The sequence below is a fragment of the Leptonychotes weddellii genome, chromosome 5 (genome assembly GCF_054177405.1).
Source record: "Leptonychotes weddellii isolate Sample4059 chromosome 5, ASM5417740v2, whole genome shotgun sequence".
NCBI classification, from domain to species: Eukaryota; Metazoa; Chordata; class Mammalia; order Carnivora; family Phocidae; genus Leptonychotes; species Leptonychotes weddellii.
This window is the reverse complement of record NC_138373.1, coordinates 13,419,912-13,440,873: the sequence shown is the minus strand read 5'-3', so window position 1 is coordinate 13,440,873 and position 20,962 is coordinate 13,419,912. Positions and strand designations below refer to the sequence as shown.

General features: G+C 40.5%; 1 protein-coding gene across 3 annotated transcripts in view; it reads left to right on the top strand.

Annotated features, from left to right (window-relative positions):
* LOC102743782 (S-adenosyl-L-methionine-dependent tRNA 4-demethylwyosine synthase TYW1) overlaps positions 1 to 19,722 on the top strand; it is a 193,645-nt gene extending 173,923 nt beyond the window's left edge. For all 3 annotated transcript variants that reach the window (XM_081819628.1, XM_081819626.1, XM_081819625.1), the window contains one exon: positions 18,655 to 19,722. In XM_081819628.1, coding sequence (XP_081675754.1) covers positions 18,655 to 18,876 — 222 coding nt within the window. In that variant the 3' untranslated portion in view covers positions 18,877 to 19,722. The remainder of the gene's footprint in view (positions 1 to 18,654) is intronic.
* Positions 19,723 to 20,962: the final 1,240 nt, after the last annotated feature.

The window sequence follows — 20,962 nt, the reverse complement described above, 5'->3', positions numbered from 1 at the left end:
ATATCGCCTCGGATTCACTTCTCCGCACGTCCTACCTTCCAGAAAGTGATCGCTTTTCTGTTCAGAGAGTTGTTGCTATTCCTTTCTTCGATCTCCTGTTGAGTTTGTAGGTGTTCAGAATGGTTTGATCCCTATCCAGCTGAATTCCTGAGAGGAGACGAAATCCAGGTCTCCTATTCCTCCGCCATCTTGCTCCCCTTTGCTTTTAACATAAAAATCAAAATCCTTAATGTGACTCTAGGACCCAGCATGAGAAGGCTGTTAAACTGCTCTTAAACTGCTCTTCTCGCCTCTCTCTCTGCACTTTCTTTATTTTCTCAGCCACAATAGGTCTTTTCCTTTAATTAGGTTGGGAATTATATACTCTTTTCTGTTCTTTTAGTGGTTGCAGTAGGAATGACTCTATGCATGCTCAACTAATCAAAGTCTAATGGTAATGAATACGTTTATGCTCTAACTACAGTGCAAGGACCTGAGAACACCTTATCAACCTCCATTTTTCCCTTCCCAACTCACCTGCTGTTACTGTTGTGTCCATTAATGATAAATGTGTATAAGGAAAATATTGTTAACTGCCTTATATAGTCAGGATTCCTTTAGATTTACATGCATCTTGGGGCGCCTGGGTGGCTCAGTCGTTAAGCATCTGCCTTCGGCTTAGGTCATGATCCCAGGCTCCTGGGATCGAGCCCTGCATCGGGCTCCCTGCTCAGTGGGAAGCCTGCTTCTCCCTCTCCCACTCCCCCTGCTTGTGTTCCCTCTCTCGCTATGTGTCTCTCACTGTCAAATTAATAAATAAAATCTTAAAGATGCATGTAAATCTTTTTTTTTTTTAACACTGTTGTGCACTCTGTTCCTTTCTGCATTTTTTGATCCCCTATATGGAATTGTTTTCCTTCTGCCCAGAAAACACTGTTTACAATATACTTTAGTGGGAGTCTGCTGATAGAAAATTCTGTTCTTGTTTGTCTGGAAATGTATATTTTGGCTGGGGATAAAATTCTAGGTTGACATTTGTTGCCTTTCAACACAATAAAGATATTCTCTTGTCTTTTACATTCCATTGATAAAAAGTCAGCTACTGGTTTGTTGCTCCTTTTCAGATAATCTGCCATTTTCATCCTTCTGGCTTCTTTTTTGGTTCTGCCCATATCCACAGGGAGTTCTCAGAAAGGGCCAAACAAATAAGTGAAATTTGATGTGATAAATGTAATAACAGGCATAGCTACCAGGTACAAGCCAGCATGAGGAGAGAGTCTGAGATGAACCTCATTATCTAATGTTTGTTGAGCACCCAAGATGTGTCAGGCACTCTGCTGGGTACTAAGAATACAAAGATGAGTTAAGCAAATGGTCCCTGCCTTCAAGAATGGTCTAACAGAAAAAAAGGGCAACTATCAAAACAAATGCCCCCAAAGTTTTATCAGAGCAATGATGGAAGATTAGGGTAGAGCCCAGAGGGGCGTACTTAGGATGATATGGTACCATCAGGAGAGGCTTCACAGAGGAGTTGCTGTTTGACAGGATGTCCAGTGACAGCCCAGCTAGGAAGGACATTAAAGCAGAAAACCATACAAGGAAAGGTCCTTGGAGAAGGGCAGAGGTCTAGCCTGTTAGGAGAATGACAAGTAGTTCAGTATGGCTGGAGGTCAAAAGAATGGTTGAAGGGAAAGGAAGGGGGGTGATTGGTCAGTGGCAAGAGCACTGATGGTATTAAATGGCGTCCTAGTTGTGCCTTTTCCTGTACAGCATGGGCAGGCACTGAAGGGTTTTAAGTAGGGGAGTGACCCAATCAGATTTGAGGGTCAGAAAAATTTCTCTAGCAACATTACAGGGGATGAACTGCAAGACTAAAAGAGAAACCAGTTAAAAACTGTTGTAAGAGTCCAACAGTCCGAGGGTGAAGTGATGAGGGTCTGAAACAAAGGGTGCGAAGGGAGAGAGAGGAGAGTGGTAGACTTGGTCAGATATTCAACGTAGGCCCCTCTCTTTCATCCTAGGTGAGGCGTGGGCTGGTGTCACGTCACTACTGCCAAGTAGATGTCGAAGTTCAGGCTCCCCACTCAGCCGCCATTGACCTATGCGGGGAGGAGTGCCTCGGTATGGCTCATTTGGGGGTGGCAGTTCAGGCTCTCCCCTCAGCAACCGCTGATACCACTCTGACTAGGAAGGGAGGATCACCTTCCTGCTGCTCCCCAGTGACCGTATGGGATGGACGTGGGGGCCTCGTTGCCCTTAGGCAGTGGTGGAAATCTTGGCTCTCTGCTAAGCTTCCTCTGTCCCCACTCTAGCGTGGGTGGGGAGAGGCACCTTGCTAGGGCCAGGTGGAGGTCAATGCTCCTGAGACGACAGAGGGGGGTTGGGATGGCCCGATCCTCCGCCCCACCTTCTTGAGAGCTCCCCAGCAGCGAGGAGGGAGGGTACAGCTTAGTATGGCTGGGCAAGTGTGAAAGTCTAGGATCCCGCCTAGGTGCTGACTGACCTGGGATGAGAATCGGGCATTTTTCTCATGGCCTAGGTTGGTTATTGCCAAAAGGTTTTCTGTCCTGCTAGCTAGGCTGCCCTTTTCCTGGTCCTTTGGCTAAGAAAAGCAGGTTTTTCATGGGGCTCTAAGATGTTTTTTTACTGTTGGTGCCCTTTGGTATTTCTGGATTGCAGGCTTCAGCCAAGCTTCTGGGCTCCAGCACCCAGTGCAGGATATAAGAACCAAAAATAAAACCCAGGGAATGCACCACTGTTGTTCCTCAGGTCTCGAGGTCCCTAGCCAGTGTGCCTTCTTATATCTACCTTTAAAGTTTTATGTTTGTTTTATATGTCATATCCAGGGATTTTAGCTGTATAGTGGGAGAAAGAGGAAGAAGTGCATACACTCCATCTTGTCCAGAAACAGAAGTCTATGACCACGGTTTTGACATTTATAGTTTTTGGTTTGGTATCTCCTCAGTGAACATTAATGCCAGTCAACTTGGTACACCGTTTATTAGTAGATTATTTAGCAGATTATTTCCATGTAAATTGATTTTCTGTATTTATGTTAGAAGTGTCACCCAGTATGGTTACAAGGCTGCCCCTGCAATGTTACTGGAAAGATTTTCCTGAAACTTACATGAAAACATCCTTGCCTGATCCTAATCAGAGCCTATCAGATCCCATTTAATAAGTAGGCCAGCAGTAAGTCAGCATATTTTAGTTCCAAGTTTGAGCTAGAGGGACAAAGAGGTAAGTACAGATGCCCACAGGAGACTGTCTACAGGGGGAGGGTGGGCCGGTCTGTGTGCTCTGGAAGGGAGGCCGGCATAAGAAGACACAGTCACCCTTCTGCTGTGTTTTCCATTAGCAGCTCAAATGTAACCTTGGACCTGTCAGTCTGCAAGCTAATAAGACCATGATGAATACAATACACTTTGAGAATTTTAGATTAGAAACAGTGAAGTCCTTCCTCTCTGCATATTGGTAACATCCTATTCAAGTGGATCACTGCCAGTGGAAACCAAGTAGTAGGTGATACATAACGGCTTGCAAACATTTTTAATAAAATATGGCTTATCAACTTTTTTTTTCATGGATGATGCCAGGTTTCTAAACTTAAGGTCACCTAGGTTTTATCCTATGTTACCTTCTAGAAGTTTTATAGTTTTATATGTTTAGGTCTAAGATCTGTCTTGAAAGCTGTAAGATTGGGGGTTTTCTTTGTTTTGTTTTGTTTTTGCATGTGGATGTCAAGTTGTTGAAGTACCATTTGTTGGAAAGGCTGTTCTTCCTCCATTACATTGCCTGTGCTCCATTTTCAAAGATCAGTAGACTGTATTTGTGTGGGTCTCTTTCTGGCCTTTGTATTGTTCCATTGATCTATGTGTCTGTTCTTTCACCAGTACTATGCAATCTTGACTTTTGTTAATTTTATTGCAAGTCTTGAAATTGGGTGGTATCAGTTCTCCAACTTGTTCATCTTCTTGGCTGTTGGGTTGGCTATTCTAGGTTGTTTGCCTTTTCATCTAAACTTTAGAATCAGTTTTTTAATACCTATAAACTAGCTTGCTAGGATTTTGTTTGGGATCGAGTTGAATCTACAGATCAAGCTAGGAAAAATTGACATCTTAACAATGTTCAGTCTTCTAATCCATGAACATGAAATACCTCTTATTTAGATCTTCCAAACTTTTTTCACTTTTTTTCCTGCATAGAGATCCTATACATGTTTTGTTAGATTTACACATAAGTGTTTCAATTTTTTGAGGTTAATGTAAATGGTACTGTGTTTTTAATTTCAAATTCCAGTTGTTCATTGCTGGTATATGAGAAAGCAGTTAGCTAATATTTCTCAAAATATTACCTCATATTTTGCACTCATGCTGTAATCACTTATTAGTTCCAGAGGGTATTTTGTTATTGTTGATTCTTTGGATTTTTCTACATCAATTAATCATGTTATCTATGCCTCTCTTCCCAATCTGTGTATCTTTTATTTCCATTTCCTGTCTCATTGTGTTAGTTAGGACTTCAAGTATGATGTTGATTAGAAATGGTAAAAGGGGACACTCTTGCTTTGATTCTGATTTTGTGGGAAAGCAACTGGTTTGTCACCATTAAGTAGGATGTTCACTGTAGGGTTTTGGTAGATGTGTATCAGGTTGAGGACGTTTCCCTCTATTTCTAGTTTGCTGAGAGTGTTTAATCATAAATCAGTTCGGATTTTTGTTATATACTTTTGCTGCAGTTGTTGATATGATCATATTTTTCTTCTTTAGCCTGTTGATATGATGTGTTACACTAACTGACTTTCAGATGTTGAACCAGCCTTGCCATACCTGGAAAAAATCCCACTTGGTCATGGTGTTTAATTTTTTTAGTACGTTGTTGGATTTGACTTGCTAATATTTTGTTGCTTTTTACATATATGTTCAGGATAGTTACTGTTTTGTAGTTTTCCTTTCTTGTAATGTCTTTATCTTGTTTTGATATTAGAGCAATGCTGCTCTCATAGACTGAGTTAAGAAGTGTTTTCTCTGCTTCTGTTTTCTGGAATAGTGAGAATTGGTATTATTTCTTTCTTAAATATTTGGTAGAATTCACCAGTGAACCTGTCTGGAACAGGATGTTGTCAAGCTGCTTCTCTCACCCACCTGTCTCTCAGCCTTTCTCACCAGCTCCTCCCCATTTTCTTTTTCTCCCTCTTTTTCTCTTGGCTACTTTTGGTTCTTCATTTCTCATATCACCTGGTACGGCTGCTGTAGCCCCAACTTAAATAGAAGTGATAAAAGCAGGCGTCCTTCTCTTGTTAACTGATCTAAGAGGAAAGCTTTCAGTCTTTCACCATTGAGTATAATGTTTACAGTGGGTTTTTATATATGGTTTTTATTATGTCAAGGTATTTTCCTTCTATCCCTAGTTTGTTGAGTATTTTTATCATGAAAGGATGTTAAAATTTGTTGAATGCTTTTTCTGCATCAGTTGAGATAGTCATGTGGTTTCTTTTTTCTCTTCATTCCGTTAATGTGATGTAATACATTGATTTTCCTATGTTGATCCATCTTTGCATTCCAGTAGTAAATCTCACATGGTTTGGTATATAATCTTTTTAGTATGCTTCTGAATTTGCTTTGATATTATATTGTCGAGGATTTTTGCGTCGGTGTTCATAAGGGATATTGGCATGTCTTTTTTTTTTTTTTTTTGTAGTATCTTTGTCTGGCTTTAGTAGGCAAGCCTCATAAGGCTGAGTTAGGAAGTATTCCCTCCTCTTCAGTTTTTGGAAAAATTTGAGAAAGACTGGTATTAGTTCTTCTTTTAAAGTTTAATAGACTACAGCAGTGAAGCTATCAAGGCCAGAGTTTTTTTTTTTTATTGGGAGATTTTTAGTTACTGATTCAATCTCCTTACTAATTATCGGTCTATTCGTATTTTCTGTATCTTTGTCATTTAGTCTTGGTAGGTTTTGTGTTTCTAGGAATTTGTCCTTTTCATCTAGATTGTCCAATTTGTTGGTGTACAGTTATAATAATCTTTTATAATCCTTTTTATATCTGTAGAATCAGTAATAATGTCCCAACTTTCATTTCTGATTTTAGTTATTTGAGTCTTTTCTCTTTTTTTCTCAGTCAGGCCAGAGGTTTGTCAATTTTGTTGATCTCTTTGAAGAACCAGCTTTTGATTTCGGTGCTTTTTTTTTCTCTTTTTCTACTCTCTATTTCATCTCTGCACTAACCATAATTATTTCCATTCTTCTGCTAGCTTTTGGTTTAGTTTTTTTTCCCTCTCATTCCTTAAGCCGTAAGGTTAGGTTGTTGATTTGAGATCTTACTTTTTTTTTTTTTTTTGAGATCTTACTTTTTAAAGTAAACCTTTATAGCGATAAATTTCTTTCTTAGTACTGCTTTTGCTATGTCCCATAAGTTTTGGTATGTTGTGTTTTCCTTTTCACTTAGTCTCTTAAGTATTTGCTAATTTCCCTTACAATTTCTTCTTTGATCCACTGGTTGTTTAGGAATGTGTTGTTTAATCACCACAAATTTGTGCATTTTCCAGTTTTCCTTCTGTTACTGATATTTAACTTTATCTCATTATGGTTAGAGGGATACTTTATATGATGTTTATCTCTTAAAATCTGTTTAGATTTCATTTGTGGCCTAACTAAGATGGTCTGTCCTGGAAAATGTCCCATTAAAACTTGAGAAGAATGTATATTTTGTATTATTGGGCAGACTGTTATTTATTGTGTTGTTCAAGTCCTTTGTTTCCATACTGCTGTCTGGTTGTTTTATTCATTATTGAGAATGGGATACTGAACTCTCCAGTTATTATTGTAGAGCTGTCTATTCTTCCATTCAATTCAGCCAATATCTGCTTCATATATTTTGATGATCTGGTACTAAATATGTAAATGTTTATAATTATTGTATCTTGCTGTATTGAACCTTTAATTAATATAAATTGTCCTTCTTTCCGTCTTACAATCTTTTTAATTTGAAGCCTATTTTGTATGATATTACTATACCACTCCTGCTCTCTTTTGGCTACTGTTTGCATGGAATATCATTTTCCCTCCTTTCGTTTTCAACCTGCGTGTGTTTTTGGATATAAAGTAAGGCTCTTATAGATAACATATTGTTGGAGAGACAGAGAGAGAGAGAGAGAGTGTGTGTGTGTGTGTGTGTGTGTGTGTGTGTGTGTGTGTTTAATCCATTCTGGCAATCTCTGATTTTTTTTGAGTGGAGAGTTTAATCCATTTACATTTAAAGTAATACTGATAAAAAAAAGGGGGGGAGGACTTCTGTCATTTTGCTCTTTGTTTTTCATATGCCTTTTATAAGCTTCTTTATCAGCCCCTCTTAGCATTTTGCAGATATTATTCTGTTGTCTTCCAGCATAATGTTCTAGAATCTTTCATCATTGATGAGCTGTCTGGTGTTATTATTCCTTAGTTTGGTGTCTGCTGATAAACTCAACAATCAATAACTTTTATTAAGTTCACTTTGATAATGCTGTGCATGCATTAATTCATTTAATTCTTAGAAGAATCCTATGAGTCATAAATATTACTTTTCTTCACATTCTAAGGGAGCTATCTCAGGCCAAGAGAGCACAAGCACAATTAGAATTCAATCCCAGATATTTCAAAATACAAATGACATGGTGACCATGACATCATACTGTCTCTCAAATGCTACAGAGCAGTCAGACAAGATAGGGAGATGGAGGTAAGTGTCCGATGAGAACAGCGCAGATCCCCACCCCGCTCACCAAGAAGCAAGTTCATGGATCTCCTTCAAGGTCAACTCTGAGAAAGTTTTTGCCACATTTGAGGCCTTGTACGTAATTCAGTGTTGATCACAGACTCCTCTCTCTTGGACATATAAATTTGCAGTCTGTAAAGGGAGGGAAGGAAGAGCTGTCACTTCCCTAAGCCCTTCTTTCTTGGAGTAGGAAGGGAATTGTGTGTCTCCGTTTAGGTCTTATGCAGTGGTCTCCTAACAAAAGCTACTGACAGGATAATTTTGCCTTCTGTGGTACGTGTGGAACTCATGCTTATCAGAGGCCTGGTTGCTTCTAGTAATTACTTTCAGAAAAAATGTCAGAGAAAATAGGCATTTTGGTGACATTGCCGAGAGGACTTAGCTCTACTCCAACAAAATTGTAGATGAAGATTGAAATTCCAGAAATTGAGTTTCCAGATTTAAAAACTTTTTAATTGCACTTGGATATATCTGTAATTCAAATGCATTGTTGTAGTTTTGCTTCTCAAAGTGGTTCCTCAGAAAAAAGGAGGCAACTCTGCTCGGCTCTCCACTGTTGCGGGCAGTCAGGTACACTTGGGAAGTCTTTGTGATCTTTGCTGCCTCTTACCCAAAGAACAAACAACACAGCTGTAGCTAGGGTACTCAAGAACGAAATTCATAAATCTGGGAAGTTCAAGTACTACCATAGCGCTCTTTTTTTGTGTTCCAAAATCACTTCTCCCTCACACTACCTTGGGATTTCCTCTGCTCCTTCCCAGTTCACATGTACTTCTGAGTTATGAGGAGGCCCGGCAGCCCCTCTTCCGTCCTCTAACCGGTACTTTCCCAGGGGTTTGGTAAGTATTACTGTATGTCTGGAGGACCAAACTTAAGAAATAACCAACACTAAGATCATAATTTCTTGAGAGTGTGAAAATTCAAATGAAATGTATGAGTCTTTTTTTGGTTAGTGTTCTTTTTTATTTTTGTATTATTCTACTTTGTCCATTGTGTGTGGACTTTGAGTTTTGGTTGTAATTTTACCCAAAGAAAGGGCTGATCTTGGCCTTCAGCTTCTAGGAGGTGATTTCCAAGCTCTTGGAATGTCCTGCCTGTGAAGAGTGTCCTTGTTTATCTGGGGGACTTAGACCACACCTGATAGTCTAAGCATGTGATTTAGGGCAGGGGCTTTAGACTACACAGTATTTGTTTGACCTTCAGAGGAGCTGGAAACTAAAGTCAGCCACGCCGCAATCAACTATGTCTAGGTGACCAATCCCAATTAAAACTCTGGACATTAATTGGGGTGCCTGGGTGGCTCATTCGCTTAAGCATCCCATTCTTGATCTTGGCTCAGGTCATGATCTCAGGGTTGTGAGATCGAGCCCTACTTAGGGGTCCATGCTGGGCTTGGAGCCTGCTTAAGATTCTCTCTCCCTCACCCTCTACCCCTCCACCCTCCTCCCCTTTAAACAACAACAACAAACTCTGACATCGAGGTTCTGGTGAGCTTCCTAGGTTGGCAGCACTCTGTGCCTATTCTTGCACATCACTGATGGCTGAGATTAGCTCTGATCACTATTCCAGTGAAGGAGGACAACTGGAAACTCCATGCATGGATCTCTCCTAGAGTCTGTCCCATATGGCTCTTCCCTTGGCTGATTTTAATCTGTGTCCTTATGCTGTAATAAGCCATACTGAGTCTAACAGCTTTCAGTGAATTCTGTGGGTCCTTCTAGTGAATTGTCAAACTGAAGATGGTCTTGGGAACCCCTGAATTTACAATTGGTGACAGAAGTGAGGGTGGTCTTGGGGACTCCTGAACTTTGAAGAGTTGTATCTATTTTCAAATCCCACACTCACCGTTTCTCATTTTTCTTATCTGAAAAATAGCAGTAACTTTGTTTATAGGGTTATTGTGTTGGCTAAATTAAGTGACAAATGTGAGGCAACTGGAATAGTGCCTTGCCTGTAATAGGCCTTTAATAAAGAGTCTGCCCTAAAGGTGCTGATAATTTGACTTTTCCGTAAAGAATACTGCAATATCATGTGGAGGAAGATTTGCACAAACTCTCTCCAGTGGTGATACTAATCAACAGCTCTTGATTTGCTCTTTTTAGCTCATATGCAGGATTTCCTCCTTATTTTTAACTCTTGGATGTGTAGAAATATGATGCCTTTGAATGATTAGAACTTTCCCTGTAGTTACACAGTATTTATAATTTAAGACCTGGAATAACTTCAGCACAGCATGGTTGAGGCATGAGATTGACAGGCCAAATGGTAAGAATTTTTGTTTGTGGCATTTTGAGTTTAAGTAGCTGTGGATATTCCATATACACTTCTCTGTATGGAAGATACTATTGAAACTAATGGGAAGTCAGTTCTTCATCTACAAAAAAAAGAAGAAATGTGCTCACCTAGACTGCGTATGCTATTAGGAACCAGTTAAGATAATGGGAGGAATATCTCTCACTGTGGCAGTTTTACTTCTTTAATTATTATTTTGCCAGAAGGGACAAAAGCTGTGTAAATAAAACAGAACCAATCAAAGGCAGAGCAAGCTAATTTTAGAGGTCTGCATATAAATCTTTTGTTTCCCCTGCATTTGCCTTGGAACAGACAGTCTCTGTTGTGCTGTACTTGGGTAGAGAAATAATAGACAGCATGCTTCTCCTCAATGTGCTCATTGTTTATACTTCATGTTGAGGAAGGTTGAAGGACGCTAAGAATTTGGAGCCTACAGATTATTTTCTGTAGCTTTTAGATCAGTTAAACAAAGGGAGTTAACTTAGAAATATGATACTTAAATAAATCCAGGGGTGAAAAAAATCTCTTTGCACTCCAAAATGCTTGAAAGACACCACGGTTATTATTAGTTCTGTCATTTTTCTGGTTTGACAGCTCACAGTGTGTGATAATGTAATGACCATAGGCTCTTGAACACCCATGAATTTGAATCTTGGCTCTTCCACTTGCAGAGGATAGGACCTTTGGCATATTTGTTACTACTTAGCTGTTTTGGACTTTTGCCCTTGTTTTAAAGAGGAGAATCCAACCACATGAGTTTTGTTACACAAGTGGGTTTGTACATGAGTGGGTTATACAAGCTAGAGAACCAAACATGGTGCCCAGTGCACAGTAGGATGCTTCATAAATGTTGGTCACCACCACTGTCGTGCAGGTCTTCCCCTTTCCTCCCCCCATGTTTATTGGTTTGGGTTGTTGATAAGATACTCTTCCCTTGCTTTGAGAGATTGGTCATTACTATTTTACATTTTATTTTTTAGTTTTATAAAAATTCTACATAGACAATTTAAAAAGCCAAAGTTTATTACAAAAATCAGCAGTCCCTTGTGTTTTCCTCGAACATACCTTCTTTTCCTCCTCTCAAGCAACAATCACTTTCAACTTTGGGGTGATTATTTTGGTATTTGTCTTTATATCTCTAAATAACATACTTAATATTGCTGCTCTTCATTGTTTTTTTTCATTGTCTCTTTATACTATGGAAGATGAAATGAGGCTCTCCCCTACCTTTGCTCATCACACCCTTTCCTGTTCTCCCACCTTTGCAATGCATGCATAGCATAGTTTTATGCATTATATGACCAAATGAACAGTGTTCGCTGTTAAGCAGTGCAGTCTGCTATGATTGCTGTTTGTTTCCAGCACACCTTTTGGTTTCCTTGGAGTTAATATTTATCTTATTTTTTCTTTGTCTAGATTTCTATATTCTTTAGCTAAACGAACTCTCAAATTCTCTGCCACCTATATCTCCTCTCAGACTTTCAGATGTGTTGGGTTCTCTATCATGTTCATCTATTTATTTAAAAAAAATTTTTTTTTTAAAGATTTTATTTATTTATTAGAGAGAGAGTGAGAGAGAGCATATGAGAGGGGGGACAGTCAGAGGGAGAAGCAGACTCCCTGCCGAGCAGGGAGCCTGATGCGGGACTTGATCCAGGGACTCCAGGATCATGACCTGAGCAGAAGGCAGTCGCTTAACCAACTGAGCCACCCAGGCGCCCTAAAAAAATTTTTTTAACTATTTTAATTCAATTAATTAACATATAATATATTATTGGTTTCAGAGGTACAGGTCTGTGATTCATCAGTCATATAATACCCAGTGCTCTTTACATCACATGCCCTCCTTAATGCCCACCACCCAGTTATCCCATCCCTCCACCCCCCCTCCCCTCCAACAATCCTCAGTTTGTTTCCTATGATTGAGTCTCTTATTGTTTGTCTCCTCTCTGGTTTCATCTTCTTTTATTTTTTCCTCTCTTCCCCGATGATCCTCTGTTTTGTTTCTTAAATTCCACACCATTGAGATAATATGATAATTCTTTCTCTGATTGACTTATTTCACTTAGCATAATACCCTCTAGTTCTATCCATGTCATTGCAAATGGCAAGATTTCATTTTTTTGATGGCTGTGTAATATTCCCTTGTATATATATATACCACATCTTCTTTATCCATTCATCTGTTGATGGACATCTGGGCTCTTTTCCATAGTTTGGCTATTGTGGAAATTGCTGCTATAAACATTGGGGTGCAGGTGCCCCTTTGGGTCCCTACATTTGTATCTTTGGGGCAAATACCCAGTAGTACAATTGCTGGGTCATTCGGTAGCTCTATTTTCAACTTTCTGAGGAATCTTCACACTGTTTTCCAGAGTGGCTGCACCAATTTGCATTCCCACCAGGAGTGTAGGAGGGTTCCCCTTTCTCTGCATCCTTGCCAACATCTGTCGTTTCCTGACTTGTTAATTTTAGTCATTCTGACTGGTGTGAGGTGGTATTGCATTGTGGTTTTGATTTGTATTTCCCTGATGCTGAGTGATGTCATGTTCATCTTTTTTTTTTTTTTTAAAGATTTTATTTATTTATTTGACAGAAAGAGAGGGATCACTATGTCAGCAAGAGAGGAATCACAAGCTGGGGGAGTGGGAGAGGGAGAAGCAGGCCCCCCGCTGAGCAGGGAGCCCGATGCGGGGCTCGATCCCAGGACCCTGGGATCATGACCTGAGCTGAAGGCAGACGCTTAACGACTGAGCCACCCAGGCGCCCCCATTTTCATCTTTTTAAAGGAATCTCCCCAGAGGCACTTTCTGACCCACCTGCTTTGGACACACAACTGTCATACTGGGACTTCCTTGAGCTCTCTCTTGTGTGGGATGTCCTGTTTTGGGGATCCCTGAATCATTCAGATGAAACATCCTCCAGTAGAGTCCTGAGAAGGGTTATGTGGGAGGTCCAATTTATTGAGAACTTAAATGTCTAAAAATGTTTTTATTCTCCCTACACACTTGATTGATAGTTTTGCTGGGTATGGAATTCTAAGCTGCATACTCGCCCCTGTGCAGTCGGAACCACTATCTGAGCTCTCACTGTGGTGGTTGAGAACTCTGAAGGCATTCTGATCCTTAATCCTTTGTGGATGACCGTTTTTCCCTTGTTAGGATTTCCTTTTGTCTCCACTGTTTGAAATTTCACTGAGATGTGCCTCAGGCAGTGTGTCTATTCTTATCCTTTGTGCACCCCTTTAATCTGGAAACTCCTGCCCCTCACTTCATAAATTCTTTTTCCAGAATTATTTCACTGAGGATTTCCTCCTTCCTATTTTTTCTCCTTTCTTTCAAAAACTGGTGTTATTTTAAATTGGGTCTCTTGGGCTAGTCCTTTAGTTTTTTATTTATTTTTTTAGTACCTTCTCTCCTGTTTAGGAAATTCTCTTAAAATTTTTTTCTTAACTTTCCTGTGACTCTTTCATCTTTGCTCCTGTAGTTTTAAAGTCTAAGGTTCTTTTCATTCCTTGAGTGTTTCTTTTTATAGGGTAACTTTTTTTATGGATACAGTATTGTCTCATTTCTCTGAGGATAGTTGTTTTAGTTTAGTTGTTTGGGGTTTCATTTTGTTTGCTGTTTTCTTGCCTACGCTCTGTTTACTCTGTTACTCTTTTCCTTTGGTTTACTTTTAGTTCTCTTGTTAGAAGTTTTCTTCACATGTTCACTAGTTGTCTGCTCATATTTAAGTGGGAAACTAAAAAACGTATTGAAGTCCTAAGTCTGTGGACTGGGCTTGACTTTATCTTAGAGAAATCTAGCTGAGTCATTTCCTTAGGAAAACCCAAATAGTACTTTTCAGTCAGTCCTCTTGGGCTGGCCAGAAGGGTCTCCTGCTTTCCCCAGGCTGCATGACCATCAGAGGTAGGGAAGCGGGCAGGGGATTAGGGCTGTTCTGAACTCTCATTTCTGTTTTCAGCTCTACCTGCTACCCCCTAGTCCATGGATTTTCTCTCCTACTGTCTTTTTTTTTTTTTTTTTTTAAGATTTTATTTATTTGTCAGAGAGAGACACAGTGAGAGAGGGAACACAAGCAGAGGGAGTGGGAGAGAGAGAAGCAGGCTTCCCGCCGAGCAGGGAGCCCGATGCGGGGCTCGATCCCAGGACCCTGGGATCATGACCTGAGCCGAAAGCAGACGCTTAACGACTGAGCCACGCAGGCGCCCCTCTCCTACTGTCTTATGAGAATAAATCTGTCTTCTGTTGGGGAGGGTGGTGGGTAGGTTGGGCAGCTGCTCAGCTGTGTGTATATGCAGGGTGTGGAGGAACTTGGGATTCTAACAGTTTCTTACACAGAATATAAATCTATCTTTGGGGCTTTTTTGGGGGTGCAGGGAGTTGGTGCTTCTTCTGTCCCTACTTCTAGAGGTGTCTGGTACCACCAGTTTCCAGGCCTTTGGGGAATTCTGAGGTATCAATCAGGTCGAATCTTGGATTTTTCTATTTGCTAGCTTCAGATGCAGTTCTCTTGGGTCTGCTGAGCCAGTTATTGCTACAAGTTTGATACTCTTTTCTCCTCTCCTGATCTCTTTGCTTTTACAGGTTTATATATCTTTTAGATATACCTTTAGTGTCACTCGAGTGGGATTTCAAGAAGTGAAGTACATGCATGTGTTTAATCTGTCATCTTTAACAGAATCTTTTTAAACATTAAAATAATAAAGAATCTATTTGTCATTATTCTGTTCAATGAAATTTTCCCTCTGTGAAAGAGAGAAAATAATGAGAACACAACCCTTGGTACTGCTGTTTGTTCTGGACGATGGGAGCCCATGGCGCTGGCCCATCTGCCCCACAAGGCCACAGATCCTTAGCAGCCTGGCTTTCTCAGCTAGGGCCATACTTTATTGCACTTGTGGTGTGTTTTTGAGATCATCTGTGACCTTTTGAGTTTATTTATAATTCTGCATAGATTTGCCACTTCCCTTACTGTTGGATTTGAGGAATTCTTGAAGCAGGGTGACCTCCTGTCTCAGCATACTTAACCTCAAATTTTATGATTTGGGGTTTTATTCTCCTGTTTATGCATCTCCGTCTTTCAGCCATATTTTTCTGCCAGTCATACCAGATTTTGCCCTTTTAGCTTCTGCCTTTTGCCTGAAACAATTTGACTTTTTCTGAGTTATTATTTAGTATTATTCTCAGATTGTCTTGAGAGGGGGCATAAATGGATTCATTTTTGTCTTAGGAGTCTCATGGCTTAGTGTTAACAAATTTAAGAGTTAACTGCTATTCTAGACTGAATATTAATGTCCCTTCAGAATTCACATGTTGATGACCTAAGCCCCCCAGGGGGTATGTATTTAAGACAAGGCCTCTAAGGAGATAATTAAGGTTAAATGAAGGTCATAAATGTGGGGCCCTGATCTGATGGATTGGTGTCCTCATAAGAAGAGACTCCCCCCCCCACCGCCCCCCCACTGTGAAGCCACAGTGAGAATGTGGCCATCTACCGGAAGCTTCATCTTCAACTTCTAGCCTCCAGAACTGTAGGAAAACTAATATCTGCTGTTTAAGCCACCCAGTCTGTGGTATTTTGTTATGGTAGATACCAAAAAGCTAATATACCTGCTTTTCTTAGACTTTAGCAATCAGAGTTGTCAGTTGTCAGATGTTAGCTTATAGTTGTCATATTTGTGCAATTGACTTCCTCCATTTTAAGCCACAGTTAGAATTCTGTAGTCAGAGGAAACCAGATCTTAATTGCATTAGGGGTTAGGGAACCTACGAGCCTATAGCAAGTGACTTTTTTTTTTTAATGAAATCATTGCCATAGTTTTGTGAAAGTTGTGTTTCCAGAGCCTGTGTGTGTATGTGTGTGTACACTAGATTGAGATACAAAATATACTTATTGTAAGTTGTGGTGAAAAGGATTTCATAAGTCTGTTGCTCTAGTTTAAGCTAATTTTTTAGTCCCTGTTAGAATACCCATGGCAAGTGATGATTGGTGGAGTTTGAGGGAAAAGGTAGACCAGGACTGTGGACCCTGTGGGGTCAGACTTTGGAATCCAAAAAGGGACCTAGAGATCTAAAGTCCAAAGGGAGAGGCATAGGGAAGAGGAGAATTCGGTTATCTGTTTCACCCAGCAAGCGAAGCAGAGAGCCCCTAGGAGGACTTTTCGCATAGCGCCAAGCTCCGGGAGGGGCTGGGAGCGATTTATCACATCTTCCTCTGCATTCTGGGAGTGCCTTATGCATAACCTCACTCACTGCACACGCCACGTTATATTATAATTATTTTTAAAATATCTGTGACTGGGGGCGCCTGGGTGGCTCAGTCGTTAAGCGTCTGCCTTCAGCTCAGGTCATGGTCCCAGGGTCCTGGGATCGAGACCCGCATCGGGCTCCCTGCTCCGCGGGAAGCCTGCTTCTTCCTCTCCCTCTCCCGCTGTTTGTGTTCCCTCTCTCGCTGTGTCTCTGTGTCAAATAAATAAATAAAATCTTTAAAAAAAAAATATCTGTGACTGGGCCAAGTCCATAGTTAGCACTCCATAACTGTTAGAAGAGGGAGGAATAAAAGGTAGCCATCGTTATTGGCCTCATGTTACTGTCATCCACGGTCACGACATGTTTACTCCTCCACCAGCTGGAGCGTTACCCGATTCCAGTAAGGTGTGAGTAGTGCGCCCCTCCGTGAGTCCGCTCTGAAAACAGCACAGTCTCGTTTACAGAGCCAGTAGCAGCGGAATCACATTCTCCCTCTCAAGATGTCAGTAGAACAGGTGGAAATTTCCTTCATCGTGTGGTCTTCTAGCTTTGTTAAGAGGTAAGGAGAAGGAGGCCAGGCCCCTGTATGTCCTAAGCGCCGGCACAAATGGTACGTCAGATATATTCACAAAGCCAGCAGTATTGATGTCAGGTAGACTGGGCTGAGGAGGTCGATCCAGAAGCAGTTCTCCTATGTCATGGGCCAGGTTCAGGGGAGTGAGGTCCTGTGGCAGGTGAACTCTCATCACCTCAAGGGATTCGGGAAGACTTCCCAGAGCGAAGGGCGTTTATGAGGGAACCTGAGGCATGAGTAGGTGTTAGTCAGACAGAGGGTGTAGGATAGGAATCACATGAGAGGGCAGTTAGCTCATGAAGAGCCTCCAGGTGGAGGTTTGATATTTGCACTGCAGATTCTCAGGAATGGGTCTCTACTGTGTTGTAGAGTAGATTCTGTAGCTCAGAATCTCAGTCTGCAGAAGGTGGAAGCAGCCAAACCTGGCATCAGAAGACCCATCAGCAGGATGATGGTCGCTGAGTCCCAGAAATGAGGGCCTGTGTTAGGATCGTGTCGGGACGATAGAAATGCTGCTAACGAGGAATGCATGGGGCCTGACGTTTTTTGGATGTGAGGGGCCAGGGAGGGGTGGGGGCACCTTTGACTCTGGAGTTCTGAGGCTCAGTACCCAGGGATGACTGATTGTTTTCATGGTAGTAGAGAACATTTGAGAGCAGTCTGTCTTGGGAGGAAATGATGGGGAGATGTGGATTTTGTATCTTAGGTTAGAGTTTTCATAGAGGCCCTTGGGGCACCATTTCAAAGAATGGTCTTATTAGAAGATAATTTCTCATGATTCATAGATAAGACTAAACTTTTCCATTTATTTGGTACTTTTTTCACACTAGAAACCTCTTAGCTGTTGGGTAAAAAATCAGATGTCATTGAAATTCAGCATATTTTAATATTCTGAATCCAAGAAGCTATACATTTTCAATATTTTTCTCAGCTAGAACATGAAATTGTTATTTCACTTGGTTCATAATCAGGGTTTTTTAGAAGACAGCAGCTTAACGGAATGATTTTTCTGTCAATAAATCAGGTATCTACGTATTATATATTTACACAAATGAGTTCCAAATAGATGCTTTGAGTCAAAAGCCTTCACAGTTCAATTAGTAATTCCTTGAGAGCTTCATCAACTTATTTTCTGGTTTCTTCGTTCCTGGTCATTATTCTACAATGACTTTTGAGAAGCAGTTTTCTTAAAAGAGTACAAATTGAATTATTCCCCTTTAGTGAATTGAAATTCTTAACAAGGCTTTCCACTAATGAGGTATTGTATCCATGTTAGGTTAAACGGGCTAGTTTGAGCCATTTAGTTAGCATTTCAGAATTAGAAGTCATTGATTAAAGCTTCACTAATAACTCAAGCACAGTTTAATAATAAAATGAATCCCACTCGGTGCTGCTAACACAACCAGGAAAACTCATACCAAATAGAAAGTGGCAACAACAGGAATTAGAATTAACTCGTCCATTAACACATGATAATGCCAAAAAAATTTAATTAACCTTCTTTCAGTGATACTGCTAAAGATAAACTTGACTTGCAATTCCAGGATGAGTTCTTTATTCAGCACTTGGCTCTTCCTCATCCAGCGTAGCAGCAATCCTAGCAGTCCCAGGGGAAAAGAAACTCCCCTCTGACTGTCGTTCATTCAGCTTTGATATGGAACCATATCTGGAGCATGAAGGAATTTTCTTTAACTTGATAGGGAGAAAAGAAATTAGGCTTATCTTTGAATTTTTAAAATATTTGTTTTCCTTTTTTTTAAATGGATGTTTTTACTTTTGACCTGACTACACTTTTTCTTTCCAGTTCAAGATTGATAGCGAGTGGTGGACATGGATCGATTATAACCGCTTCCAGGAGCTCATGCAGGAATATGAAGACAGTGGCGGATCAGCAACTTTCAGCGCAAAGGATTATGTGGCGAAAACTCCTCACTGGGCATTATTTGGTGCCTGTGAAAGAGGCTTTGATCCCAAGGACACAAGATATCAGAGAAAGAACAAATCAAAGGATATTTCCGGATGTTAAGATTCATCTGACCATAGGGTACTGAAGGACAAGAACTGATGGCCCTGAAGGTTCTCACCCCCTGCTGTGATTTTTCCAAGGACACATTACACGAGTTCTATTTCATGTAGAGGGGATGCAAGTCACGTCCCGGGGTTGCTTTCCAGAGCTTAGGCCCTCTCCTGATTTGACTTCTTAGAGGACCACCGTTCCAGGGGAAGGACATGGTCCTTAGAATGGAACCGAGGGCTTTGAATTATAACTTGTGAAACTCGCTAGAATGTTGTTCCTGGGGGTGTTGTGAGGAATGAACTGGGTTCTTGGCCTTTGTGGATTGTTCCTCCCCAAGATAAGTGTATCTACTCCCTCCAGGACCTCCATCCCTTCTTTATATCTTAAGATAACACCTCCCGGGACTCATTCAAGTTGTCGTAATTCTTGATTATTTTTAAATACTGCATAGATTACATTAAATTTTTGCTTCGTACCAGCCCTTTATGAAATTGAATTGGATCTACATGTACTAGATCTCATTCCATTCTCCTACAAATCGCCATGGAAGGCCTGGGGGGCGGTGTTCGCGTCGGATCCCTCTTCCGTAGGAGGAATGCCCTGGGATGCCAAGGAGTAATTAGTCTCGCAGACAGAGTTCGAACCCCTGTACACCTTCCTCACAGAGCAGGTCCCCATCTTCTTTTCCCTCTTGTAGCCTGAGCTACTTTACACAATCTGTTTTTAGGGCTCAAGTTTTTTCTCATTGAAAACATCATTAAATACTTAATAGTTTTTAAAAATATCATAGTTATTTTTTAAAAAATTCCTTTATCCTAAAAATTTAATTAATAAAATCTCTTGTATAGGCTAGAATTTTCTTTTGAGTGTTTATTTTAAAGATGCTTCTAGTCCCGTGGTTCGAAGCCCTATCAGAATCGACCTCTTCTTTATATATCAGCTCTTTTGTAAACCTCTCTTTTCTGCTGAAGTGAAATTCCTAGATAATATAGCCTGCCTACTCACTCAGTTGAAAACTAGGCTCTATAGTTATATCTAAGTGACATGGGATGGGATGGCAAAGCATCATTGAAATCCTTTGTTCTTCTTGAACCCACCTCATCTTCAGGCTTATGTTTGGTCTCCTCCTGTTCTGGTGACTGAGACAGACAAGAGACAGGAGTGGTGCAGGCCAGTGAGGCATGATCTCATTGAAACCCAGATGGGTTAGTGTTCATTGAACAGAAATGCAAAAACACCCTAAAGTGGGATGAAGTGTTAAAAAGCAAGTGCTCGTGCTGAGGGGGGGCCGGAGACAGAACATGCAGGGCTTTGGACCATCCTCAACCTCTTTTTCAACCACAGTAAGGACTTCTGTGAACCCACTTGCCCTCTAAAACAAAGGAAATATGGGCAAAGTGACTAAAATCAATGAATTCTAGAATTTTGACATTTAACCAAATCTTCACAATGAATTGAAAATCATCTGTTAAGAGACAAATCAGTAAAATTAACTGTTGACTTCTCATCAGAAACCATGGAGGCCAGGAGACAGTGGGGTGGCGTCTTCGGAGGGCGGAAAGAAAAGGCTTTCAACCAACAATCCTTTGTCTCAATCCTCCTTCAAAAATGAGAAATGAAGACATCTCCAGGTAAAAAAAAAGTGAGAGAATTCACCTGCAAACCTGCCCCACAAGGAATACTGAAGGGAGTCCTTCAGGCTCTGATGAAAAGTACCCTAAGCACTAACTCAGAGCCACATGAAGAAGTAAAGAGCACTGGTAAAAGTAACTACATAGGTTTTATGAAAGACCGTATAATGGTAACTCCTATTGTAAAGCAGTAATTATGGCACTTTGTTGATGGACTTACAATGTGTAAAGATGTAATTTGTAGGACAGTAATAGCACAAAGGGGTATGGAGGGAACGTAGGCTTATACATTTTACATGGGTGAATTTTTTGATATATGAAATATATCTCGATAAAGCTGTAAAAAAAAAAAGCAAAGCACAAATGCTGAATGTTTATTCAAACCAATATAGCATAAGAGAAGCATCATAAATCAATGGGAATTTGGAAGAAAAAATAATTTAGTTCTGTTCTTTACACTAAAT